Source organism: Tyto alba, unplaced genomic scaffold (assembly GCF_018691265.1).
Source record: "Tyto alba isolate M040663 unplaced genomic scaffold, T.alba_DEE_v4.0 Super-Scaffold_14, whole genome shotgun sequence".
Classification (NCBI taxonomy): Eukaryota; Metazoa; Chordata; class Aves; order Strigiformes; family Tytonidae; genus Tyto; species Tyto alba.
The window spans coordinates 31,090,954-31,109,499 of NW_024881276.1; the positions used below are offsets into that span (position 1 = coordinate 31,090,954).

General features: G+C 38.8%; 1 protein-coding gene across 1 annotated transcript in view; it reads left to right on the forward strand.

Moving 5' to 3' along the window:
• GRIK1 (glutamate ionotropic receptor kainate type subunit 1) overlaps positions 1 to 18,546 on the forward strand; it is a 176,112-nt gene that overhangs the window by 88,707 nt on the left and 68,859 nt on the right. Inside the window, 2 exon segments of the mRNA XM_033011249.2 lie at positions 8,354 to 8,521; positions 10,948 to 11,205. Coding sequence (XP_032867140.2) covers positions 8,354 to 8,521; positions 10,948 to 11,205 — 426 coding nt within the window.

The following is an 18,546-nucleotide window of genomic DNA, read 5'->3' on the forward strand; positions in this document are numbered from 1 at the left end:
ACCGTACCTCATGTCTTGTTAAAGCTGAGAATGAAATCTTCACAGAAGCTACTGGGATACAGTCACATACTAAAGACATGCCCAGAGGTGGATTTCAGATGTGCAGTAGGAGATACTTCATTCGTCAAATATCCAGTGACCTTTCTAAAACCAAACCTAATCTTAAAAAAACAATCCACACATTTGCTGAATTTGACACTTGAGTTGCACCCCCTTCCATCTTTCTTTGTCATCTTTCAGGTCATGAACCTGTCCCAGGTTTCAGCTTCTCAGTCCTAACACACAGGCACGAAAAGGAAAATATAACCATCACCCCAACCCCCCAAAACCAGCCCTATTCCATATTATTCTGTTTGGTTGCAAATTTATTGCAGTCTGAATAAGCTTGCAACCTGCAGAGACAGCAGAGGAAACAAATGCAGAGTTGGGGGTAAGGGAGGCAGGAAATCCAGGTGAGCCCCAGAGCAAGATATTTGCCTTTCTGTTCCTACCATCTCATCTTTTATTTTGGATTTGGATGGCTGAAAACAATGAAGGTAGTGTGTAGAGAGAGCAAAGGTATGGGCTTCAAATTTTATTTGAAGTGCATCCTGAAAAGAGGAGCCCACAGGCGGGTGATGAGTTACAGAGGGAAAATGATCCAGACCCAGGATCTGGCATAGGCAATGAAATGGCAGTGGCGTTTGGCAGGGTATAGCAATGAGGAAAAAAATCAAAGACATGCTGGACAGGAACCAGGGTGGGTGAATGCAAAGATACTGAATGCCGAGGTAAGGACAGGAGCTTGAAAAAGGGCGGGAATAGGATGAAACAGAGCACAATGTATGGAAGGTTTCCAAAACAGCTTTTGGACAGATTGAAGCAGGAGTGATAGTAGGAAAGTCGCTCAAGCTCTCAGTTTCACTGTCTGTAAAATGAGGATGATAATAGCTGCCTAACTCAGAGGTCCCTGTTGCAAAGCTAAATTCACCCGTGCAAAGAATGCTAATGTGTTCAGTTTGTGTTCTGTGAGCCAAGTGTGAAGCCCATGCATCTAATTCCATTAAAACCTAGGGGAGAAAACCCACTTTGGTCTGGATTTGTAAATGTAAAATGCAATTACTGTTTGTTATAGGATTGTGATTGTTAATAATTTTTCCTGAGAAACCTTTTTTTTTTTTTTTTTTTTGTTAAATACACACAGGCATATGTATTAAGGTCATGTATAAATTAGAGGTAATAGCCAATTTATGGACCTATCTTACACAGTCAGTGAGCTAACTTTAAAAAGAAAGATACTGTAAAAGTGTCTGATAAAGGTAAGCATTGAAGTAACAGCTCATTTGATTATTCTTTTCCAGTAAGATCAATTCCCAGACTTAGCTCTGTAATGAGTGCACTTGCACTGGCTCTCATTCAGATTCCTCATGACACAGGAGAGTATTTCCTCTGTTCAGAGGCAAGGATGGGAAAAAATGCTTGGGGGGGATTTCCAGTAGTGAGTGCTATCATTCCAAGTGGCACACTCTAACTCTGTAAACGGACGTTATCTGCAGAAAAAAAATCTTCACAAGCACTGTTCCGCTCTGCCCTGTTCCTGTTTGGGCTATCGGGTTCACCCCCTACCACTGCCAGCCCCACCGAGCTTCAGAGGTGCGTGTGAGTCCCTAGCCATCCCGGCACCAGGGCAGTGTGAGTCCATATCTATATCGACAGAGAGCAAGGGCAAACTGCATGCTAATTTGGCTTTATGAATCTCCCACATTAACTTGGCATCAGCAACAGCTTCTCTTTCGGGAAACCAATGGCACATAACTGCACAGTCATTGGGATTCTAACTCTCATTTCTCTTCAGTGACTGACAGGTGGGTTTTAATGAGGTCTTGTGGACCTCCAGGTGTTCAGACGGTGCTGTGAAAAAGAGGGAAGGTTTCTCAAAACAAAAATCCCTCCAGGAGATAGATGTTCAGACGTTTCTGGAAATCCTGCTGGAGAATCACCTGTACGTCGTGGCACTAGATTGCCTTTGAAAGACTTTGGTGGCTCAGCGCTTCAGGGGTGGAGCCATGACATCCAGTGGTCCCTGTGCTTCCACATCACTTACTCAGTGTGTCGTCCTGTGCGACAAACATTGCGACAGGAGGAGACACTATGAAAAGAGGATATCCTTTGAGCAAGAAATGGATGCCAACCTTGTAGACAAAACAGATAAAACAGTATAAACAGATAAACAGATAAAACAGTAGATAAACTCTTGTAAGTTTTATCCTTAACTGGAGAGAGCTGTAAACCATAGAAAGTCCTCTTTTTGTCTAGTAAGGGGAAAAATGCCTGTGTCTTTATGAAGAAAATCTTCATTTTTAATCTTAGTTGTATTTTGCCTCTACCATCCTTAGTCTGTATGTTTTAATATTTCAAACATTTTTTACTGCATGGTTGCTGTTTGTTTCCAAACAGCATTCTTCTGAAGTGTAGTACATGAATGTGAATAACATTCGGCTTTCAGTTTTTTTAACACCTCCTGTTTCTCACTTTAATTTCTGTCGGAATATCAAAAGTACTTGATGTTGGTGTTGCTACAGCTGCTCCTGAAGTCATATGCCTATACGAATAGCTGAGCTATTGTCTTTAGGTTGTTGGGACTGCCAGATGTAGGAAAGAGATGGTGTGATAGGGGATGAAAATCTAGCAGCAAATAAAAATCTCATCAATATATCTTTTAAATCTCATTGTATCTGGTGGCTTGATTTATGGTCCTTGAATACTGTATGTAGTATTTAGCAACACTTTTCTCTATTTTAACAGTACCAGCAAATAACTTCCCTACACTGCCAGCATTTTCTACTGGCCAAAAAGTAAAGATAATTATGTAGTTGATAACAAATATTATTAGAAATGTCTGCAGGACAGTTCAATAGCTGATACACAGAGGACTCCTGGTATGAAAGGGAGGCTGACTGATGGTCCAGTGTGTAAGCATGGACATGGACCTGCCGTAGAGCTGCCTTACACAGCCACCAGTGATCTGGAGAGACTTTTAACAAATTTAATTGGGAAATATGAAATTTATTCACCAAGATCATGAACATGAAAATGTCCCAAAGCAGGATCTACATCTGAAAAATAACTTATTTTTTGGGCATGTTTATTGTGACCACTAAGTCTCATGCTATCTTAAGAACAGAACATGTTTTTTGTCCTTAGGGCTCCTAGAGGTGTCAGAAGGAGATATAGACCACCCTCAAAAAGCATGGCATTTTCACATTTCCGTTTTGCAGGCTATCATTACAGTCTTTCTCTGTAAGCCTACCCCCATTTCATCTGGCTCTCTGTAGTATTTTAATAGGAAGTAGCAAATAACAACAAAAAAAAAATCAACAATGCAGTAAGATGCTGTTCTTATGTTTGCTATGGAATAGGTAAAAAAAAATCTCTCTGCAAGAATGTTACAGCTTTTAAAAATATTTTGCAAAGTTAGCATTTGACTTTAAAAGCAGCAAAGTGATACTACTGACTGAAATCATAGAAATTCCTTCAAGACTACTTGGGCAATTCTATGTATACATGGCTATAAAAATATACTGTATCTGTTGTATTGGGACTGAAATATGATAGTGAGATATTATGCATTGAGGAAACCTGACCAAAGAAGCCCAGAGAGACAAGTCAATAACAGCCATCAGAAAGGTCAATTTTTAGCTATTGCTGTTTATGACTGGTTTTAAAACAGGGACAGAAAATTTTTCCAATAACAAGATTTTGAGCTCTGCCTTGTCTTGAAGCAAAACGCTGAGACCCATTGAGAGGTATGGAAATTGATTCAGCCATGACCTTTCCTAAAACTCTCTCAGTCCATGATGACCCCTTTAAATGGGAACATTTGCTTGCTCAGAAGGACTGGAGCTGCTTTTTCAGGTGTGCCTATTGAGGTGTGCTTTCATATTTTTGACCTTTTCCTTGCTGTAAATTTTTTTTATCTTCAGAGGATGAATGGGGCTGATGCTTTGTCATAGTTGTCAGTTTGACTCTCATCCCTCGTTCCTCTCTGCAGAGCAGTCACTCATGTGGCTCAGCCCTCATTTCTGTCAGAGCAACATTAGCCAAATAGTCATTTTCCTCTTACTTTCCACAGCTAAATTCAAAGTAGGGACAGATAGAGATCTTTCCTTCATCCTCACAGATGTCACTTTATAAAGTAAATGCTGCAAGTGAAGTGAAAGGTTTTCTCACACAAATGTGCTGAAGCAGGATCATGGGTTAAGTGAACATGAGTGCTGGGTTCTCTCACTGGTGTGCCCACATGTGGCTGGCGGAGGGTTGCTCCCTGTGTGCAATAGGATCAGGTAACAGATGTCTGGCATTGCTCCTCAGCTGCATCTGGTGAGACAGACGCTGGGATGTTTGACACCCATGTGAAGCAGAGCAGCTCCTATAGCTCTGGCACTCGCCTGGTTTTGGGTAGGCAGCTTTCTGCAGACTCAGGCGGCCGATCCCACTCATCACGGGCAGACACAGTGCCTGTGCAGAAGAAAGGTCAAGTCTGCTACTGATCAGGACTAAGCAGCCTTTGGTCAGCCAAAGCTGCTGCAACAGATTTGCTATCTGGCTGAGTGATTGGGGAGAAGGGGAGGGAGATGAAAGGGAGGTCTTAAAAATGTAACTTTTGTCCCATGTATGTGCTGCCAGCAGCCTACCTTGAAAGCCAGTGCTTGTTTTTGTGCTTGGCGATAATAACCTCATTTCTGGAGCATCATTTATATCTTGAGTTAACATTGATTTTTTTTTTTTTCCTTCCCTTGTAGAATCCTGTGGTTAATTTGTTTTTAAAACGTTGTACAGTAATTACTTTATTTAAATGAATCATCTGACAAACTGGTTCTTCATCAAACTTGTCACTCTGCTATTTCTCTTTTAATCCGGACCTTACAATAAATTCTAGGCTTGACTGTAAGTCATCAGCAGAACATGAGAGAAGAGAAACTATTTACTTAATTGATAGTTTTCATTAAGGATATATGGATGAAAACACAACAGCACAGAACAGCCAGATTTTATCTGCTGGCTTGTTTGTGATGCAAATTTATAGACTGATTCAACTTTTTCACACACATAGGTCCCAACAGAAAAATCAAGCTCAAATAGGAAGCAGTTCAAGCTTTTCACAGTTCTACTATCCCAAACTTCAGTCATAGTAAGCAATAATTTCCTCCATAAACTGTCTTGTGGACTTCGTTCATGGGCAGCAGGAAACTGCTCTTTGTGTTTACTTTAGGGTTTAATCAGGAGAACCTTCAGTCAAGTAAACATTTACTGACTTGGAAGAATGACTTTTTTGGTCTCAAAACTTCTCCATCCTGGTGGGGAGGGGGATCACTAGTTTTCAGAGACTCTAAATGACAGCCTATTCAGCATCCCCAGTCCAGCTGAACTACATTTCCTGTGTAAAATTATGAACCTCTTGACCATCTGTCCCTTTCTTACACAAGACCTATCCAGAGTATCTCACCAGAAAATTAAAGCATGCACCCAAAGCTGTCTGTAAGTGCTTTACTGCTGTGTTAACAAGTACAAAAGGAACCTGGAAAATATGTTGAAGGAGTACCAACATACTGATTATACAGCTGACTTTCAGAGACACCTATCTGAATATTTTTGATGTGTATGCGGTAGTGCATATGCAGTTTTGATTAGTTTGACTAGGAAATACATCCATGCAACACTTTCCCTCTTTCCATCACTCCTCCTTTCCCTCCACTCCTTCCCTCTGCCCAGTGAGCTTCTACTCTTCTTAAAAAGGGACCAAGCAAAAATTCTGCTAAATTCTGCTAATGAAGTATAAATAGTTCATGGATATACATAAATTAAAATTAATCTCCATTTAATAGGCAACTGATTATAGGTCTGGAAAAAGTTCTAGTCCTAAAATGAGAAAGTGCTTGTGTATGTATAGGTATGAAGGCTACCTCAAGGGTGGTTGAAATAAGCTGGTTTAGCTTAAAACAAACAAACAAAAAAAACAACAACAACAACAACAAAAGAAATCAAGGAAGTAATACAGGTACAAGCACAGCTCAGTAATAGTTTCCAAGATGGAGAAGAATTTTTGCCAAGATCAAATGGTAATAGACCCATTCATCCCGTTGGAATTGGGGAGGGATGGTGTTGACCCTGTTAGAAAGTTACCTCAGGCTATCTATTATACTCAGTGACTTCCACCTTGCCTTACAAAACAGTGTTCCGCTGATTCTAGTAGGGGTGCAAGCAAAACACAACAGTTGTATCTTGCTGGCACAAGCTCAAGCTGGCATTATAGCTAACTGAAAATCCTTGTCTTCCTTGGGTGAAAGGAAGGAAAGCAGATTTTATTTAACCAGAAAAGTGGTAAACTTGTTGGTATCATCATTGATGTAAGGAATTGCAAGATCTGAAAGAACAGGCATTAGATTTTTTTTTTTCCTTCTGGTAATCCTGTAGTTTGAAAATCTGGAAAATCTTGCTGATTTATAGCATTCCACATGAGGTTTAACATTTGGTTCCAAAAATAGCACTTAAACTTTTTTCCCAGATATTTCTGTGTGTCACAGTCTCCTGTACTCACTTGTATGTCTTATGATGGAGGGGGGAAAAAAAAATCAGAAAGTCTTTAAGGTTCTAATACATGCATATAGTAAATAAGAAATACATATAGTGAACAAGAAAATTGCTTAAGTTGACAAAATTGCTTAAGTCATGTTAAGGTATTGTGATATACGGATTTGAGAGATAAGATAATGCTGTGTATTCAAGAGTAGCTAGAGATTACACTAACAATTTGGGATTGATAGCCTCCAGTGTTTTCACTGATGAGTTAAAATTTGAAACAGGTTTTAATTCCACTGTGTTCCCATTTCCTGATTGTCAGCTAATGACTGCACTATTCCTACACTGGTGACATAAAAATTGCAAGAGATTGCAGTGCATTAGCTGAATGCATTCTGATGCTCAGAAAATATAAAGCAATATAAAGGGCTCAAATTTCACATAGGGAGATGCAAAAATATGTAACTGAGAAATCCAAAGTATTCTCTAGTGACTTGCACTAAATGAGTAAATTATACTTGCAAAATCAAGTACTGAAGCTGGAGATTGCTGTTTAAAGGAGCTATTTTTTTTCAAATTAGCTGTGTTTGTTATGCATTCATCAAATCCCAGTGCTCCTAGACAGTCTGAATGTGTTGTTGGCATAATAAAGTCTCTAGAGGATAGAGGGAGAAGACATTCTGGTATAAGTGGAACAGCCTGTTGACTTGTAACAGCCACCTTCCCCATCTCAGAGTATATGACAATGCATTCAGAATGTTTCCAAAATTCACATTGGTTAGTTACAGGTCCTCTTCTGGAAAACTTGCCTCCAGTTTAAAGAAAAGCTCAGATTAACCTAATTTGTTTTGAAAAGGAACAAGAAGTTCAATTTCAGTCTGAAAGGTAGAAAATAAGTGCGGACAAATCGAGCAGAACTCAAAGAGATGTTGCCCAGCTGGGAGTTCACAGAATGGGTTGGGACACATCTTTATTCAAATAGTTCAGAAGAGATGTTTAAAGAAGGGTCTAGAGGAACGAGAAGAAGTTGAGAACAATTGTGCTAGATCCAGCACTGTCCTTGGAAGAAGACTCTTAAACCAGTGCCGTCATGGTACTGGTAAACACTGCACCACTGGAGAGATCACTTGACACTTTGGCACAGAGGTGAAATCAGTGGGAGCAGCATGTGGCTCAGTTCTGTTCTCTATCAACAAGTTCAGTTCTTTGAAAAAGTAAAAATACTCACCTCTCCCTGAGCAAACAGAAATGGCCAACAAGTTGCCTATGTTTTATAAAAAACCAAAGCCCTACAAGGACATCAACCTTGAGTGGAAACTTTCAGTCCCTCTCTACTCAAACTCCTAAGTCACTTCTGAATGTGGATCTGGTACTGACAGGATTTGCAGAAACACTTCAGAAGACATCTCCAACACATCCGAGTTTCATCTCTAAACACAGATTAAATTGGAGCTGGGGAAACAAGGCCTATAAATATCCCTACCTTCATTAGTTGGGAACTCAATTGAAGTTTTAAGCGTTTAAAAATTTTATTTTGAAAAGCCTGAAAATAAACATGCATCATCTTTCACAGATGTTTATCTAAGCAACATTCATAATATTGAGTTAACCTACAGTGACACTGTAGATAAAAACTAATGATCCAATATGGTCTTGCTGTAGTGCTTTTAGCAGTGATTTTAACTGTTTTCTTTTATGAGCACTGAGATTATTATTGCTCATAATTTATTTTTCTCTTTTTGTGTACAGTGATGAAGAGGTGACTAATACTTCTCATTTATCTTTTTTTCAACAGGAGGGATATTCGAAACCGTGGAAAATGAACCCGTTAATATTGAAGAATTGGCTTTCAAGTTTGCAGTCACCAACATTAATAGAAACAGAACACTGATGCCTAATACCACATTAACCTATGACATCCAGAGAATTAACCTTTTTGATAGTTTTGAAGCCTCAAGAAGAGGTAATTATCTCAATTACTGTGTCACTAACATACATGTTCTATACTACCTTTCTCCAATCTGGTCTTCTTTTTTGCTCCTATTGTTACACTTGTATATGAGCAGTAATATAAAATTAATCTTTCAAAGTTATTTGAACTAAGAATGAAGCTGGACTTGGAGTTGTCATCTGGTTTCCGATAAAACACCTACATACTGTCTACATGCTAAGAGCCCCAGATGGAAGGTGACAAGTCCAACCCATTTTTCTTTCCAAAAAATAGATTTGCCACCTGGAATTCTGCAGAATATGATCACGGACTAACAGGAAGCACAGTGGGATGTCACAACCCGTAATTAGCACACACATACAGATATCCATTATTCATAACAAATTATTTCTGTTGTACTTTAAAGAACGGAGGCCAGTAATCTCCCTGTCCTGAAATATTAATGCTTCAGAGGGTTAGAGACAGAAATAAATTTCTTTGTTATAAACAACTATAAGAATTGGAGTGGACAAGCTTGGAATTTTCTTACCTATTTTTTATTTTTCTCAGAGTGAAAATTATGGTCCAATTTACTTGCATCTAATTTACTTACAGACCAAAACAGAAAGGGGAAAAAAGTCACAACTCTCCTTAAGCACAGTGTATTTCTTCACCCCTAGGAGGCAACCTTGAAATTTGCTAAAATTTTATATACACCAGCGTAATTCTTGGAATTATGTGGTACGCACACAGTCTCATGCAAACAAGTCTGGAGAAAGACCTGTAAGTCACTAAGACTTTGCCGATGTGCTTTGCAGTTCATTATAACATCTATCACTGTAAATGGTACAAGATATGCTTGCTGTAAGGCAAAAGATGTGTCTGCTATAAGGCAAATGAAGTCTGGAGAATAAACATCCTTCACATCATGATTTATGCTAGAACGTTGGTGAGCTGTCGCCTTCCAAACATCCAAGTTACTAAATTCTCCTTGTGGTACTGTAGTTTTTTTGCTAAAGATTGGAAAAAAAGGAGATTGCTTTCAAAGAACACCAAAAATACCTTGAAATTCTCTTTATTGCATTAGTTTTCAAGTATCAGATATATGATGGAACTATATGCTATCAAAAATCAAGGATGCTGGATTTATAATCCATATAATCCAGATAAACAGGATTTCAGATTCCCTGTAGAGAGAATCTCTTCTGTGACTATTGTGAAAGTACCTTTTCCATTTAATCTGTAGGAAGGAGTTCATTATAAATATTTTTGTAAATCTACATGCAAGGAATTCATTCAGACAGTAGTAATTTCTTCTCATCATGAATTATTGATATTAGTTATGCAATTTGCACATTAAAACCTGTGATCCTTTAAGAAGCCTTCCAAATTAAACCTTGAAAGCCTGTGTACTTTTTGCTGTCTGTAAAACTCTTTTGTAGACTGAAGATAGAAAATAATTGATTTTCTGTTGTGTTCTATTACTATTACAGAGCTAAATATTAATTTTAAAAAAATTTCAGCTCGTTGTGTATGTTTGTGTACTTAGTATTTCATCCAATCACTGTCATTTCTAAATTTCTCATAAAGAACTACTGTACAAAGGGTACCACACAGCAACCCAGCGCAAGGTTTGGCCCCAGTTGGTAAAGACCTTATGAGAAATATTTGCAGTAAATTTTACTAGGGGCCAAAAGTAATTAATATGACTTCATCTTCTGTCTGTTAGCATGAAAAATCATGGGAGGGAAAGAAAATTGAAAAGACACCTACAGGAGGCATTCTTTTGGCTGAGATATAGTCACAGGGAGAAAGAAACCTTTGTTGATACTAGCATTTGACTGATTTGGAAAGGTATTAAAATGTCAGTGTGTGTTGATTCTTTATTTCCCTGTGTCATTACTGAGGGCTTTAAGCTTTACTGCCTGTTTTGTAAACACAGATTATGGAGCACCATGAATCATAGTGCCCTTTACTGTTTATATTCCTTCAGTAGCCTGAAATTAAAGCAACTCACATTGATAGAAGCTTGCCAGTCATGGAGAGAATCTGTATTGTGTCTGTTGTGACTTCATGAACGCATTTCCTGACACGCTGCCATGAAACTTCATTCATATGACGTTCCTTTGGCAAGCCTGTAGCCAGGAAGCTCCTGGTTTCTCCAGGATAATGCCATTCTGAAAAAGGCAATTTAGGAATCATTGTGATCTGAAGGTAATGAGCAGAGAAGTTATTTTGGTTTTTATTTGTAGCAAGCAGGTTCTAGGATATAATGCTAATCAGTAAAGCCATTTTCAAGAACCATTTGCAAATCTCTCAGTGGGTTTAAGAGCAACATGGTTATCAGTTCTCACTTTGAAATGATGGTGATGGATGGAAAATAAATGATCTCTGTAAGCATCACACAAGTTACTTGCTTTTGCCAACAGCTTTTCCCTCTCCCTTCCTCTCCCCCTCAGCATGCGACCAGCTCGCTCTTGGTGTAGCTGCTCTGTTTGGACCTTCCCACAGCTCCTCCGTCAGCGCGGTGCAGTCCATCTGCAATGCACTCGAAGTCCCACACATTCAGACCCGGTGGAAGCACCCTACGGTGGATAACAAAGATGCATTTTATATCAATCTCTATCCAGACTATGCAGCCATCAGCAGAGCGGTTTTGGATCTTGTACTATACTACAAGTGGAAAATAGTAACAGTAGTATATGAAGACAGCACAGGTAAGTAGAACCAGCGCACTGCAGCCATGTACTTCTATTAACGTACTTACATGAATAAATTCTGTGAAAATGTCTGTGATAGTCCAGTCTGGCATACTTACAGATTTTCCCAGAATATGGAAGAAAAGGGTCTCTTAAGGCTCAGCTATCCTTCTGCTGGTATGGGTTTTGGAAAGCTGTTCATTTCATCAGACCTTAAGAAGTCACTAGGAGGTACCTCCTGGATTCTGAATACTCAGTCATGTTTTGCTTCCTATTTGTGGAACAAATAACACAGCTTCAAACCGATAAATAGTCTAGTGTGGGGCTAATTAGGGATTCCCCCTCTCAGTGAGGGGTTGATCTTAAAAGGAATACATCTACAAACCAAAAGTTGAAGCTGCAGCATTTTTAATTACCTTGTTCCTTGAAAACATCTCAGAAACAGGCAACCAACTTGTCATCTGGGCACTGAAGACTGAATTTGAAAGTTGCAATTTGTGTAAATGTTTCCAGCCTGAAACTCTTAACTCAGAGATCATTCATTCTTTGTGACAAGAACTTCCCTCTGGGGCACACAGTAGCCATAGCTGTCCAGTGATTTACCATGGACATATCAGTAACACGTCCTTTTTTATTCACAGGGAAAAAAGAGAAAAAAAAAAGGGAATAAAAAACTCATTCATGGGAACTAGTGATTTAAAAGCTTTTCAGAGACTAGGACTTTTTTTTTTTTTTTTTTTTTTTTTTTTTAATACACAGACACCAGAAGAGTGTCAATGTTATAAGGAAGTCCAAAGCACTGTTGTATGTCTTCACATACATAGGCTTTACTACCCCTGTGGCTGATACCATATACTGTATTGTATTTGTTTCTGAAAAATGTATTAGCTGCTCTGGTCACTGAGAGAAATGTGTACTTACACTGCTCTCAGAAGGAATCCTGTCCAGCAGGATTACACACCAAAATTTATTCCAAGCATGACTGCAGAGAACATAATTTCTCCTAGAATGTAGACTCAGCCGTGGATTAAGGGTCCATAATCTAGCTTCACAAGAAGAGGCTTGCATGTAAACAAGCCATTAAATGCTCAGAGAGGTCTATAGCTCTCCTGTCAAAACATAGGAAGCACTAAGCAAGTCCTGCCAACTGATTGTTTTTGCAGGGCAGAGCTACAGGTAAGGGCTCATTCTAAGCAGCAGAAAAGATTTTCTTGGAGACATTATATCTGTAGAGATGAAGAAAATAGAGTCAACTAAGTAAGACTTACAGTTATTCCACTGTAAACTCTCATTACCATCCTTCAACACTATCTTTTTATGGTGAAGGTGTAGCTGAACCACACACATTTCTGAAAAATCTTGTTGTGCATTAGTGGTCATTGGTGCAAATTAAACACTTCACCGTCAACCCCACTCTGAGGCTTGCATTCCCCTTTCTCTTCCATTGCCCACAGAAGTATAACACCTTCTAGAGCTCTACAGATGTGCAAGTAACATTTAAATTGATCGTTTGATAACGGCATAAAACAAACCTGGATGAGCCATGAGCTCAGGCATCTGCCTAAGCCTTTAAAGAGAGTTTGCAAAAAAAAGCATGCCTATTAAAACCATGTTGTAAAAACATGTCTGAAAGATGGAATTCTGCTTAACAAAAAATGCCAAACTTCAATTTTAAGGCTAAAAATGTTGTATTTCTTTCTGCACTGCTGACAGCACAAAAGAAGCACACGTTTCCTCCTGGATCCAAGAGGCAGGTCTCAGTGCCAATATTCTGCTCACCTTGGACTCAGAGAGTACTCTAGAATGCTGGAGGTATAAGAGAAAGAACAAGCCAGGCTGGGTTTACTGCAGCCATCTTCTTGAATTTCCATTATGATGGTCTAGCTCACCAGGATTTCTGCTGGGCTGCTAGCACTGTATGCCAAAATATAGTCATGGATAAACAAGTAGAGGTCTTTTTCAGCCTACTCCATTATCAAATTAGCATTCCAAAACACTAAGTGTTGTGTACATGTTCAGCTACAAAAATGAGTGGTACTAAATAGACTTCATTTGCAGAGATGTTTACAAAGTAAATTAATCATCAATCATTTTATTAACTTGGAGTCAGGAAAGTAAACAGGTCAACTTTGATCAATATAAATAGTCTTTTGATTTTGAGTTAGAATGACGCCATTTAGCTCAAGCTCTTTATTTCTCATCTCTCAAGTTTGACATTGTTACACTACAAAAAAAAAAAACCCAACATATTAACCTATTTTTTTCCTTAGTGACTAATTATATGTGAAGAGCAGCTTCATTCCTAAACAAACAATGAACTCATAGCTGTAACAGTGGAATTCCAATGATCCATACTCATATTATTCAGGTTGAGATTAGCCTTGCTCCAGTTTAACAGTCTATTTTGAAGATTAAGTGTGGGAAATCCTGCTTTCGTCCTTCACACTACAGCACTTCTGCAAGCCGATGGGTCATCATGGCCAGCTCCAGCACAGAGGCCACAAACTGTGCCACTTTGCCAATATGTAGTTGCCCGCCTCCTGTAGTTATGGTTTTCACTGTTGCATGGACACATCCATCAACAGAAAAGCGTTACAAGTTTGGACTGGGAAATGTTGAAAAAAACTTTCCAAATGATCCAAATCACTTGTGCCTACCATCCTTACCTCAAACACTGTTTACCATGCTGCCAGTTTTTGTCATCCAAATGTTCTTCAGTCATAACTTTTTTCCAGTCAATGATTTTGGAGTGCATACAGTGAGAAGAGCACTACAAATGTCTGAATGGTTTAGCATCAGCCTTCACAGACCTCTACTGTTTAATAAGGCTTTCTCATTGACATCTGCTTTTTGAGATCTGGCAAATGATTATATTATTGTTCCACATTTTTATTGAGCAGGTTGTATGATACATGAAGATGGGCATCTTCCAGGGGCAAGTACTTTGCATCTAGGAAGCTACCTGTGTCAACAAAACTTGTAATACCAAACAAAGGCACTTGGTGTGATGCAGAGCTATCTTTCCTTGACAGCTTAATGCCTCTCTTAATTATAGTCCCAAGTTTTCATTCTTCATCATTTTACCACCATATCAGCTTTATTATTACCTTGTCCAGTGCTTACACTGGGGTAAGCTGTTTTATATTATCTCACGTACCCATTCTGATATTGATGAAACATTAGCACTTCTTTCCAATCTTCAGGAACTCATTGAAGGTTCCAATACTTATCACATTAGTTGTTGAGTGTTAGCAATCTACTGAGTGGACTCTATAGGACTGTCAATGATAAGAAAATTTTATATAAGCAGGTCTAGAAAACCTGCAACCGATAGTGATAAAGATTACATTTGGAATTGGAAGTACTTACTCATCCTGCTTCTTATCAAATATCTTGTTAAATGGTACCAAATGGACCATGTTAAACAACTTTACTGTCTCCTCCAAAGGGACCCATGGCAACTACAAAGTCATTTTGTTCCTAAAATACGCTTGCAAAATTCCTTCATGTTTCCTGAATTGTGCTGATCAGATTTTTACCCTTTTGTCTCTTAGACTTCAGCATAAATAAGAACAGTAAAGCACTCTACAGCTGATTTTAATTCCTAATTGCTGTCCTTACTGTGCCATTGAAAGATGGACTTTCAGCCAAAATCATCTTTAGTAATAGTAAATTAATGGCTTCTGGCTATATAATAAATATTTACTTAAATATCCCATAGTTTTCTCTTTCTGAAAGTCTTATCCCACTTATTAATGCCTATAGATTTCCAATGCTAGGGAAAAATAAGACTCCTAAGAAAATGTATTTATTTTTCAGGTTGAGATTTTGCTCCTTTTTTCCATATTAAGCATAATCAACGTTAGGTTCAGAGTTCCCAGGCCATAATCAGCTTTCATTCTGATCATTAATTCCTCTTTATTTTTCATCAAGATATTAAAAAAGAGTTAGTTTATATCAAGTACAATGCCTTCATATAAAGAAAAAAATTGTCTCCTGAAGTTTAAAGATGATCTAACGGAGCCTTGCAATAGACTGCATGATACATTGAGCATGCATTTCCCAAACTTAGGTACCATAAATTATGGTTTATCTTTCCACATGCTAGAACTGGGTAGAAATACCATTCCCTGGTTTAGTTTAGTGGTTTGTAATAGATCCCATCCAATATCCCACTTCTGCACTTTGTTATTTGGCACATTGATCTGTAACAGACCCATGACTTCATCTCAGTTATCAACAACTCAAACAGAAGGAGCAAAAGCAGGTTTGATTCTGCTTTTGATCTATCTTCCCTTAATTCAGTAATTTTAACCTACCAGGTGCTGACAAGGGCAACTACATCAAATTCATCATCTTCTGTAAGAATCCCTGACTTTCCCCACTTGTTAACCTGCTCTCCCAGTGTTTGTTTAAGGCTCAGGGGAACCAAATCTTTTCATCGTATCAGTTCAATTAGTTTGCACAGGGCAGAATTTGAGTTCTTACTGAATTTGCTTTCTTTGAACTTGAAGTTACAAGAGACATCTAACTTTGCTAACCTTAACACAGTTTTCTAATAAAAAGGAGTGCTTTCTCCCAAAGCAGTAAAAGCATTTCTTCAATTTTAAATCTGGCTGAATTAACTATACATTTTTTTAATTAACAAAAAAAAGAGGGGAGTTGCAGAGGTGAATACTTTCTATCAATGCACACTACCATGCTTACTGCCAACATGTATGATTATTTGCCTGTTGGAATACCATGTTTATGTTAGGTATGTTTGAACTCCTAAATACATCACACACAACTTGCAGTAGTTTTAGACATCGTGAAGTGATATTAAATATTCAAAGATAGTATCATATTTTAATATTTTACTCAAATGTCAGAGCAAACCATTTCTCCAACCCCAAAGCTTATTGAATCCATCAATGTTAGAGACCACAAGATACTTCCTCAACAATACAGAAAATTCCCAACCCAGTTTCTGAAGAAAAAGGAGAAAGTGTTTAGATGTCTGGGTAAAAGGCAGCAGAATACAGTCAGTAGGCCAAGAAAGTTAGTGAAAAAAGTCTGGTTTCCATCCTCATAGATCCTATTTTGAAGCCCTAAATTGATCCTTTCCTCTCAGTAGGACTGGCTAACGATTTCTCCAGGACCTTCACAGTTGACGCTTAGCCACCGCAAATTCCACCTGGCTGCACTCTACAACATCTTTTCCATCAAAGTTCCTGCTCCAGCACAGTCCTGCATTGCTGTTCAGGCCACACAATCCACTTTACAGAGAGGGGGCCAATGCCCAAGATACGTCACTTTTGAGCCCTTCCCAGCTTGGCCACTACTTCCTTCCCAACCTTATGGGCAGTCCATGATGCCTCCTGCCTGATGCAGGCTGAGCTCCAGATGGCCTCAACAAGTGAGAGGAAAGCGACTGCCCTAAGTGCTGTACTTCTCCATGCCTTCCTCACTCCCCCCAGGAGTCAGTCTAAGCACTTCACTTTTAAGATTTGTCCCAAATCAAGTCTTTCTGGTATCACATCCAAGGGTTTGGATTTGTTGAGGATGAGGAATAGGAAGGAGAGCATTGATGGCTATTTCCCTGTGCTATCAATTATGCTGTCAGTCACTTGATTCAGGCTTTTGCCTGGTCCTCCATAAAAATAACTGCAGTTGTTTTCATTGCTTCTTTGATTTCTTCAGTACACTATAGCTAGGCTTTATCTTCATGTGGCAGTAGAAAGTGATGGGAAGTGCAAGGTCCAAGTCTCATGTGCCTAAAGTAGATATTTTAAGGCACACAGCATTTTCCTTCCCCCAAAAAGGAGATGGAGGTAGGTGGGCAAATCCTTTTCTTCTGCCCTTCATCACACTTGCACTTAAGTTCCTTTTGTTGCTGGAAAGAGAAACAGCAGTACTCAGTCTGAGACTGTGGATAAGATGCAAGATTCTCTGCATGCTGGAGTCTTCCTCCCAAATCTCAGTTTTCCATTTTATAAGTCACCCATTCATTACGGTGGCCAAGGCACTGTGGTCAAGGGCTGAACTACTTGAGTGCATGGTACAACCAAGCTACAGCTTTACAGCCAGATTACATAAACTTCCCTACTTGTTAGTGTGTGTTGGAAGCATATGCCCCATTCTCATAATAATGAGATCAAATTGTTTCATATTTACACAGGCTGGCTTCCAGCCAGGCCTCTGTCTCATGGCGTGTGCGATAATTTACATTTGAATACTCATGATGCTTAATATTCTATATGGACTGTTGATGCTTGAAAACTTGCAAAGAACAGACCCAGCATTGCAGGCAGAGGGAAAGATTATTTTTTTCAAAACACATTGCCAGTACTTGAGTGAAAGCCAGCAGTCCTCAACATAGCAATCACTCGCTAATCTCAAAAGAAGCAGTGATATTTCATCTTGCCTTATATATGCCATTGGACCATTCAACCAAGGACGTTCATGCACAAGATAAATATATATCCACTCCCACCAGGAGAGCAATGAGGTTTTTTTGTATTAATAATTTGTTTGATTTTTGTTTAAGAAGTGCTTCTTGCCCTTATTCTCTCTCTCTTTATGCATATTTTTAAGGCAGCCTTTTACTTTCACTCAGCAGGAGATCACGAGTTTTTTGTGGGTAAATTACATTCATGGATAATGAGAAAGAGACTGTAATCACACACCTCAAAGAACTCTTAACTGTCTTACTTAGGTTTTGGAGGCAGTACAAATTACATAGGAGTGCTGAATTAGCCAGTAGAATTGCACTGTGTTTAAATACTTGGACAAATCTTCAACTGGTTGAGCTCCACTGACTTCAAATAAGCCATGTAGATTAGTACCAGCTGAAGACATAGTCTTAGAAATCATGTTCTTGTGTTTACAGGTGTAGAGCTGGATCTCAGAATATTTCTGTTCTTTATAAGATCTCACACTTGCCAAGTGACCTTGCGCAAGTCACTATGCCTTCAGGCTTTTTATCTCAAAATTGATGATGAGGAAAATGTAAGGGTCCTACTCTGGGGTGTTGAAAAGTATGCTTAAATGAGGACAATGAGAGCCATATGGGTGGCTATTAAGAATAATTGTTGGTAAGTGCCACTCAGGCTAACCACTGGCTTCTAAGTGAGCCACAAGGGAGGTGCTGGCCACTGAACATTTTTCTCCCTCTATCACCCCTCATCTGCTCATGCTTGACATTAGATAGGAAGGTTAGTAAGGCAGTTTCTTGAATTCTATATTCTTCCTGTTGTTTAATATTGAAATAATAATTAGCTGCCAGGGAAGAAGCATTGTATCCTTTTTGCAATAAACTGTATCAATATAGCACCAATACAAACCTATCCTATAGTCAACCCATTAAAAATACATTTC